Source organism: Odocoileus virginianus, chromosome 16, assembly GCF_023699985.2.
Source record: "Odocoileus virginianus isolate 20LAN1187 ecotype Illinois chromosome 16, Ovbor_1.2, whole genome shotgun sequence".
In the NCBI taxonomy this organism is placed as follows: domain Eukaryota; kingdom Metazoa; phylum Chordata; class Mammalia; order Artiodactyla; family Cervidae; genus Odocoileus; species Odocoileus virginianus.
Genome location: NC_069689.1, coordinates 15,705,774 through 15,715,376, shown reverse-complemented (window position 1 = coordinate 15,715,376; position 9,603 = coordinate 15,705,774). Strand labels below are relative to the sequence as shown.

General features: G+C 52.9%; 1 protein-coding gene across 1 annotated transcript in view; it reads left to right on the top strand.

Moving 5' to 3' along the window:
- The first annotated feature begins 870 nt into the window (after positions 1–870).
- Positions 871–9,603, top strand: part of C16H14orf132 (chromosome 16 C14orf132 homolog) — a 52,051-nt gene continuing 43,318 nt past the window's right edge. The window contains exon 1 of the mRNA XM_070477878.1: positions 871–1,139. Within this exon, the coding sequence (XP_070333979.1) occupies positions 1,113–1,139 (27 nt within the window). The 5' untranslated portion in view covers positions 871–1,112. The remainder of the gene's footprint in view (positions 1,140–9,603) is intronic.

The window sequence follows — 9,603 nt, the reverse complement described above, 5'->3', positions numbered from 1 at the left end:
TGCGCAGGCAGCTGGACCAGAAGCAGCAGCAGCAAGGACTAGCACAGGTGGCAGCACGGGTAACACACAGCCTATTCCCGGCCAGGGAGCCCTCTGAGAAGGACAAAACTCCCACCTGCTCATCTGTGGCCCAGCCACCAGGTCAGGGTATCACACAGACATGCTCACATGGGCGATTAGCCCCTTCTGGCACCTCTGCTATCGTCCTCATCTGAGCTACTCAGATGAGCATCTGCTCAGTTTGGGATATTGTTGAAGGTAAGGAAAGATAGAGCCTTAAGCTATCAGCTGTGCAAGCTGCACACTGCAATTCCAGAAGGCATCATTCACAGCTGAGTCTCCGTTCTGCTATTAGCCGCGTTGAAGCTCACATTTATTGAACACACTATGTCCCAGATACATGGTCTCACTAAATTCTCGGCTTCTGTTTTCTTCCTTTTACAGACGATGAAACCCAGGCTCAAAGAGCCACTCCCTTGCCCAAACGGCAAAAGCAGAGCTAGGATTTAAACCTCCTGCTGCCCAGCTTCAGGGTCCCCAGGACACCGGACTCTGAGCACAGGGTTGGCACAAAATCTGTTAACCCTAACCCTGGCAGGCCAGATCCATGAAAGCCCTGCTGGCCGCCCCTGGGGCCTGGGCGCCACAGCACGGGGCAGGGCGCCCATGGCGCTGGACTCGGATTCAGGACTGGCTCTTCTAAGGACCAGACAGGAGACCTCGGGCCTCAGCAGGCCGCTGCGCCCACTACTCCGCACCCCTCCCCGCAGGGAAGCGAGTAGGAGCGCTCCAGGGGTTCCGCCGAGCCCCGCCCTCGGGGGCGGGGCTGGGAGCGGTCACGGGGAGGGGCGTCCAGTTCCCCCGCCCAGTCCGAGCCCCGCCCCGCCTCCAGGCTCCAGGCCCCCCACCCGCCCTCCGCCAGCCGATAGCGCAGAGCCGGAGCAGGGCACCGCGCGGGCTCGGTACCGGACGCCACCCCCAGCTGCCGAGGGTGCCGCGCGGTTTCAGGAACCCCTGCTCGCTGCGTGGCCTTTTCCGGCCAGCTGTGCGGGCGGCTGGACAGCGGCGGCAGCGAGAGCGAGGACTCGAGCGCGGGCGGCAGCCACGACACCATGGATCTGTCTTTTATGGCCGCCCAGGTAAGGGGGCGCCTTCCACGCGCGCCTCGGGCCGCCAAGTTTGAGCAGGTTCGGGGCCACGGTCTCGCCCTCTCCTCCGGGGCTGGGCGCGCCGGGAGGGGTAAGGCCAGGAGGTGGCGCCCGCCGGCGATCCGAGTCCCGTTCCTTTGTCCGGAGCTGGCATCACCACCTGGTGCGCGCGTCTGGGGCGGCGAGCGCGGCTCCCGGGGGTGGGGCCGGCCTGAGCTCCCCGCGTCGACCTGAGGTCGGGGTCTTGGCAGTGGTCCCCTCCCGGCCCATCCCCCACCTGCGGGGTCCCCCTTTCGTTGCCCCAGAGCCCGTCAAGGCGAGGCAGCCCCAGATCCGTGCGAGCCCGGGTTGGGCAGGCGACCTGGCTTTTCCCCATTCTGTTTCTTTCCGAGGCGCCGGGTAATCTGCCACTTGCTCTGACCTCCGGCGCCTCCCACCTCACTTTTCTCGCCTTTGATGGAGACCGCAGACCCGAGGAAGGCGGCGCGACCCGCTATGTGACCCGCCAGGCGCCGGAGCTCAGAGCACAGCAGCGGCTCTGTCCTTGTTTTGCTTCGTGCTGAGTCTGTAGCGATTGTTCTTCCCTCGGCAAGGAACAGGTTCCCAGTGGCAGAAAAAACAGATGACCTCTCATCGCTTGGTTTTGCTCCAGGAGAATCCCCCCGGAGCCCTGGTTGTGGAGTGATCTTGTCGTTTGGTGCCCTAACTCTGGAGCCAGAACAAAGGCAAACGCCTGCTTTCCAGAGCTGTCTCTGGCCTTTCAGAGATGCAGTCTGGCTCTCGGGAAGGTTCACCGCTTTTGGGTTGGGGGAGTAAGTCCCCACGAGTTCAGACCTTGCACCTTCTGCCAGGATGGTTACATTGAGACTCCAGTGGCAGGAAGGACCCCCAGGTTCCCTCTGTTCCCTGGGTGTGTGGCAGGAGCCCCGCTGACTGCTATTTACTCTTCCAGGGAATGGCGTTTCAGAGGATACCTCCCATTCCCCCCAAACTTCGCCCTGGTGGAGGCCTCTAAAAAGTAACTGCACAGTCTAGACCATGGGGACAGTGATTCCCCAATGCAGGCGAGAATGGGTGCAGAATTCCCCAAGTTGGCTTAAGGGAACCCAGATTCCAGCTCTTGGCAGCCTCTTTATAGGTTTTCCATAATGCTAATTGCTTTCATGAGCCATGCTGGTCTTTTTTTGCCTAATTTTCTATCTCTTATTTCTAAACGCATGTTTAGAAATATTGTCTCATGGACATCATTTTAGGGAGTGGTGATGGTAGCTGTGTGGTGACTGAAGAGATGTCACCAAATTTATTTCTACAGAGGAGAGGGGCTCACACAATGTCTACCTCTGCCTTCCCCCTCTGGTGGTTTGCTAAGTGGTGTCTGACTCTTGCGACCTCATGGACTGTAGCCTGCCAGGCTCCTCTGTCCACGGGATTTTCCAGGCAAGAATACTGGAGTGGGTCGCCATTTCCTCCTCTAGGGGATCTTCCCGACCCAGGGATCAAACCCTGGGATTGAACACAAGTCTCCTGCACTGCAGGCAGATTCTTTACCCACTGATCCCCTCTAGAGCCCACCAAACAGCTGACGTTGCCATGGTTACAGGATAAATTGATTACTGCTAACCCTAGGACTGGCTGAAGCTTCAGGAGTTGCTATGGTAACTTGACAAAATAAACTAGGGCTTTTCAACACCCATAGGCAGAGCCTGCTCAGAGGTTGAGCTCTGTTTTTTTCTTTTTTGTTTACAATTCATGTTTAATGTGGTCATTTTATTTCTGTGGACAGATGTTTGGGCATTGATTACATGCTCAGTCCTGGGCTAGCTGCAAGGACAGAAACATGAAGTGCCATCAGATGTGGAAAGACATTTACTGAGACCTGCTCTGTGCCAGACGTGGACACTTGCATACTTGACTATAGTAAATTCTAACACGTCTGGCAAGTCTGTGACGTTGGTATTATTATCCCCATTTTACAGATCAGGATACCACACTTAAGTGAAATAAAACAATTTCATTTAAAAAACATTTAAAAAACAGCTTCATTGGGTTAGCAGTAACCCAGGACACATTATTAGCAAGGAGGAACATGGGTTTCAAACCTGGCTCTGAGGATTTGCAAAGCTGCTAGGTTTTCCACCTTATTGCTTCCCCCTGAGAAAGACATAACATAAGGGACCAGGCGGACATATTTAAAGGTGGCTTATCTCTTCTCTAAGCATCCCAGGTAGCTCAGTGGTAAAGAACTCATCTGCCAATGCAGGAAGCATAAGAGACACAGGTTCGATCCCTGGGTCGGGAAGATCCCCTCAAGAAGGGCATGGCCACCTGCTCCAGTATTCTTGCCTGGAAAACCCCAAGGACAGAGGAAGCCTGGCAAGCTATAGTCCATGGGGTCTCAAAAGAGTTGGACATGACTTAGCGACTGAACAACAACTGCAGCACTTATGCTTGGCCACAGTACACGCTCAGCACAAACTATGGGTGTGCAGTGACCACCAGGTGCATGTGACCAAGCTGCTGTCCCCACACAGCAGCAGGGGGCAGTTGAACAGAGACACGTGAATGCTTCCATCCACTTGTTCGGCTAATGCTGAGTGCCGGCCTTACGCCAAGCTCCGTGTCAGGCACCAGGACAGGGATGCTGGGGGACAGTTGGATAGGATGTACATTTTGTTTCTGGACCCTTGGAGAAGAGTGGAGATGACAGACCAGGCCATTCCTAGAAAGGGTGACCAAAATGCCTGGCATATAGTAGACCCTCTGTAAGCATCTGTGAGATGATTGGATGAGGGTAAAACAAGATGTATGTACTGGAAAAGACAATCAGAGGAAAAGACAGTGAATTTGAGGTAACACATGCCCCTGCCCGAACACCTGCTCATCAGTTCTTGAGGCTGGAGGTTCTGATGGATGAGAACTAGAGGCAGATTCCCTCTGATGGGCCTGGGAATAAAGGTATTTTAAACAGAGAGGCATGGAACTTCCCTGGTGATCCAGTGGTTAGGAGCTGGCACTTTCACTGCCATGGGCCAGGGTTCAATCCCTGGTCAGGGAGCTAAGATCCTGAAAGCCATGTGGTGTGACCAAAAAAAAAGCAGAGAGGCATGGAGGTAGGAAAGCCGGAATGTATTCACAGAATCCTCCAGGAAGCTGGAGGGTAGGGGACACTGTAGAATTGGGAGAGAGAGGCCAGGACCTGATGGTAGAAGGTACTCACTGCCTGAGATGAGAAGTTCACACTGAAGCAGGAGACAGTGGGACCCATTGTAGGTGACTGAGTGCGAACAGTTTCTAACTGAAGCAGCGCCCTGGGAAGACCTCAGCCTCAGCAGAGCCCAGAAGCTGGAAGGATGGATGGAGTAGGAAGTGCACACCTGTTTGATTCACTGATGGAGTAGAAGAAACCACATCCTTGTGACTCCAAACCCCAAGTCTCTGTCCCTTCACCAAGTTGTGAAATATGACTTCTCTTTGTGGCTTAAAAAATGTTTGGAGAATACATGCCATTTTAGATAGACACCCCTCTCAAAAGTTAAGCATCAAAAAGACGCTGTTCTTGGATGTACAAGAGTGGACATCAGTTATCCAGCAGATCCTCTTACGCGGATGCACCCTCCCTAGTGCATGTACACGGGGCTGTGGGTCTGGGTTTAGAAGATGCTGTGGGTGCTGAAGACATAAAGACTCAGCTCGCTCCTGAGCCTTGGAGGCACTCTGCTGTCCTTTTTCCCAACCCTGAAAACACCCCAGCCCCTCTCTACACAGTCCCCGGGTCCCTGGAGATTCTAGAAGGTTGAACGGTGAACAGGGGTATATGTTTTTCTATGGCCAGAGATGGCCAGAAGGGCAAGGCTCCCCAGACCCCGGGAGCCGGGAGGAGGGGAGAAACACAGATCTTGAGGACCGATCCTCAAAGCCCTGTGTTGTCATTGGGGTAGCCTGTCTCCAAAAATGGCCCCAACCATTCCTTCCCTACCTCTGAAGGTGCCTGCTGGCTCCCCATTAGGGGATGGGAGATCTGATTCCCCTCCCCTTGATCTGAGCCTGGCTTTGTGACTTTTCTGACCAAGACAAGTAGTGTGAGTGACATTCTGAGATTAGCTTGTAAGAAACCTACAGCTTCTACCTGGGACTCTTTGAGCGCTTGCTCGGGGGTAAGTCCGTGAGCTTCCATCGTGCATGAAATGTGGAGAGCCTGAGACAGCCAGACTGAGGAAAGGGAAGGAACATTTAAGGGACCTACTGTGTGCTGGGCCACACATGGGATGAACTCGAGGTACAAGGACCCCTGTTCACATGTTTCTAGGTTGTGATCCCCTATGGAAAAAACAGGCCTAGAGCCTAAGATGGAGAAGGAAATGGCAACCCACTCCAGAAATCTTGCCTGAGAATTCCATGGACAGAGGAGCCTGGTGGGCTATAGTCTGTGGGGTCACAAAGAGTCGGACACTAATAAGTGACTAACTTTCACTTCACTTTCAGGACATAAGACTCACTCTTATTTTTGTCTTCTGTTGTCCCTACAGTGATGAGTCTAAACCCAGGAGTTCCCAAATGTTGCCACCATTTGAATCACCTGGAAACTTTTAAGAGTCCTGCTGCCTAGGTCCAGCCCTAGACATTCCCATCTGAGTCTGGAGCTGGGAGCCAGCATCAGTATTTTATTTTCATCCCCTAGTTGATCCCAGTGTGCGATCAAGGTTGAGACCTAGACCTGAAACCCACACTGTAGGGCCATTCCCCTCCCACTTCTCTGGATGGAGCAAGTCTTTGGCTCTCTGGTCCCTGTTAGGTCATATAAAGCCATGTTGTCCCTGGAAATCACTCCAGTATCAATTCAGCAAATCCAAATGTTGAGGCCCAGAATAATGGGAACTTGCTCCAAAATAGAGATCCTTATTTGGGATTGGCAGATGCAAACTATTGTGCAGAGGATGGGTTAACAATGAGGTCCTACTGTTATAGCACAGGGAAGTATGTTCAATACGCTGTTATAAACCTTAACGGAAAAGAATATGGAAAAGGATATCTGTCTGTCTGTCTATCTATCTATATGCCAGTCATTTTACTGTACAGCAGAAACTAATACAGTATTGTAAATAAAATTTAAAAGAAGAAAAAAGAAAATCGAGGTTCTCCCTTCTTCCAGATCACACCTGCCGCAGGTGGGAAACTTGGAGCCAGAGTGGGTCCTGTTATTATTCTCAGGGCACAGACAGGGAGGAAATGGAGAGACGGAGCGGTTCGGCTGACAGGCAGGGGAGCCAGGAGGGGAGCCTCATCTGCTGACCACAGGCCTGTCCTTCCTGTCCCAGAGCAGTCCAGATGCTGGGGGACAAGGGGGAACCAGGACCCTCCATGGATCAGCTTCAGGGAATCATCAAGCCTCCAGGGGACATGAAGTATCATGATCAGGTACATTTTGAAACAAGTTCCTAAATCTGTATTCGTTTTCTAGGGCTGCTGTAACAAATGACCACAATTCCGGTGACTTAAAACAACAGAAATGTAAATTCTCCCAATTCCGGAGGCTTCAAGTCCAAAGTCACGGTGTCGACAGGGCTGTGTTCTCTTCGAAGGCTCCAGGGAGGACAATCCCAAACCTGTCTCTTAGCTTCATGGTGTGGTCTGCAACCACTGTGTCCATGGCTGGCAGCCACACTCTGGTCTCTACCTCTGTGGTCACCTGGCCCTCTCCCCATGTCCCTGCGTCTCTTCTCTTCCTCTTCTCAGCACAGCAGTCATATTGGACTAGGGCCCACCCTTCTAATGTCACCTTCACTTGTTAGCATCTGCATAGATCTTATTTTCAGTTCAGTTCAGTTCAGTCGCTCAGTCGCGTCTGACTTTGTGACCCCACGGACTGCAGCAAGCCAGGCCTCCCTGTCCATCACCAGCTCCCGGAGTTTACTCAAACTCATGTCCATTGAGTCAGTGATGCCATCCAACCATCTCATCCTCTGTTGTCCCCTTCTCCTCCTGCCCCCAATCCCTCCCAGCATCAGGGTCTTTTCCAGTGAGTCAGCTCTTTGCAGCAGGTGGCGGAAGTATTGGAGTTTCAGCTTTAGTATCAGTCCTTTCAATGAACACCCAGGACTGATCTCCTTTAGTATGGACTGGTTGGATCTCCTTGCAGTCCAAGGGACTCTCAAGAGTCTTCTCCAACACCACAGTTCAAAAGCATCAATTCTTCGGTGCTCAGCTTTCTTTATAGTCCAACTCTCACATCCATTCATGACCACTGGAAAAACCATAGCCTTGACTAGATGGACCTTTGTGGACAAAGTAATGTCTCTGCTTTTTAATATGCTGTCTAGGTTTCAAGTAAGTTCAAATTCACAGGTCCTGGGAGTTAGGACTTCACTATATCTTTGGGGGAGGCATAATTCAACTTATAATAGCATATTTTTAAAAAATTTATTTATTATTTTTTGGTTGCACTGGGTCCTCGTTGCTTCATGGGCTTTCTCTAGTTGCGATGAGCTACTCTCCCTTGTGGTGCCCGGACTTGATTGTGGTGGCCCCTCTTGTTGAGAAGGCTCTAGGCGCATGGGCCTCAGTGGTTGTGGCCTGCAGACTCTGGAGCATGGGCTCAGTAGTTGTGGCCTGTGGTCTGAGTTGCTCCCCAGCATGTGGGATCTTCCCAGACCAGGGATCGAGTCCTTGTCCCCTGCATTGACAGAAGGATTTGTATACTCTGTGCCACCAGGGAAGCCCTAAAATAGGGTCTTAAGATCCCTAAAGAGTGAGATCTTGGTTCCTGTGTTAGTGACCACTGGTCTTTGAAAGGCAGTGGACAGATCACTTCTCTAAGCCTCAGTTTTCTCCCCTGTGAAATGGGTACAAAATGGCCTTCCTCGTGGAACTGTTCATCTAGTCATTCAGCAAACATCTCCCAAGTGCCAGGTCCTCCCTCTGTGGAGCGCTGAGAGGCAGAGGGTCATAGGCCCTGCTGTGTGTTGATGTGACTGGCTGGAGTAAGCGCAGTTGCCCTATACCCCAGAAGAGGCACCTCCCCCAGCTTAGGGGTTCAGGGAGGCTTCCGGAGGTCCGAATTGAGCTGAATTTGAAGGAGGCGTAGCGCGTTATGTAGACAAAGGAGTGAGGACCCTCCAGGCTGGGGCAATGACATGACATAGATGGGACTTGAATGGTGTCTATTGTTGGGAATGACGGGTGCAAGCAGTTATGTGTTTGGGCCGAGCGGCAGGTCGGGGGGTAATGGAGATGAAGCCGGGGGCAGGGAGGGGGCACTGGGGCCAGGTAGGTGGACTCATGGAGTGGAGCACGATGGGAAGGGCACTGCGGTGGCCCGGGGCGCAGGGGCCTGGCCTGGAGGACACACGGGCAGCGGCCCTGAGCTCCAGGAGCGAGCACGTGCCGTGCAGACACAGGCCAGGAGCTGCAGGCGCTTGTGGGTGTTTTAAGGAAACTGAACACTCCGATGCTTCCAAGCAGTCTGGATTTTCTGATGTTGACAGCTAATGAAAATCTTTATTTTTTTTTAATTGGAATATAATTGCTCTAGCATGCTGTATTAGTTTCTGCTATACAACGAAGTGAGTCAGCTACGTGTGTACATATATCCCCTCCTCCCCTCCCCTCCCCGCCCTGCAGGTCATCACAGAGCACCGAGCTGAATTCCCTGCGCTGTACACAACAGCACCGGGGACTGGCTTCGTGGAAGACCGTGTGTCCATGGATGGGGTGGGCGTGGGGGCTGATGCCGGCGGTGGGGAGCAGCGGGTGAAGGTGTGAAGGTTCGCTCGCTCACCCGCCGTCCACCTCCTGCCTTACAGCCCGGGTCCTAACAGGCCGCGGGCTGGCACTACTAGGCGGCAGGTTCCCACTCGCTGTCTGTTTTACACATGGCAGTGTGTTTATGTCAGGCCTAATCCCCCAACTCAACCGAGCAACCACGAAGTGAGCTGTTTTAATTACTTATTGCTTTCCCCGGTGGCTCAGCTGGTAAAGAATCCGCCTGCAATGAGGGAGACCTGGGTTTGATCCCTGTGGTGGGAAGATCCCCCGAAGAAGGGAAAGGCCACCCACTCCAGTAGTCTGGCCTGGAGAATTCCATGGACTGTATAGTCCATGGCGTTGCAACAAGTCCGACCTGACTGAGAGACTTTCACTTCAGTATCATTTCATCTAGTTAGTGGCTTAAAGCAGTCATTTCTTTCCTGGGACCAGAATTCTGGAAGAAGTGGGCTGGGCAGTTTGTGCTCCAATGGTGTCAGCGGGGCCACGGGGCTGAAGTCTAGACGTGCATCACAGCTTCCCTTGTGTGTCTAACACCTTTGTGCAGCCTGACCCTTCTCCGCTTGGACTTTCATCCTGCAAATGTTTCTTTAGGCAAGTGGAACTCCCCCCTCCCCTCCCCACATGATGGTCTCGGGGTCATTGCCTGGTACTGCCTTCCCTCTCCAATCAGCATTCCCAGGGGAACCCTGCG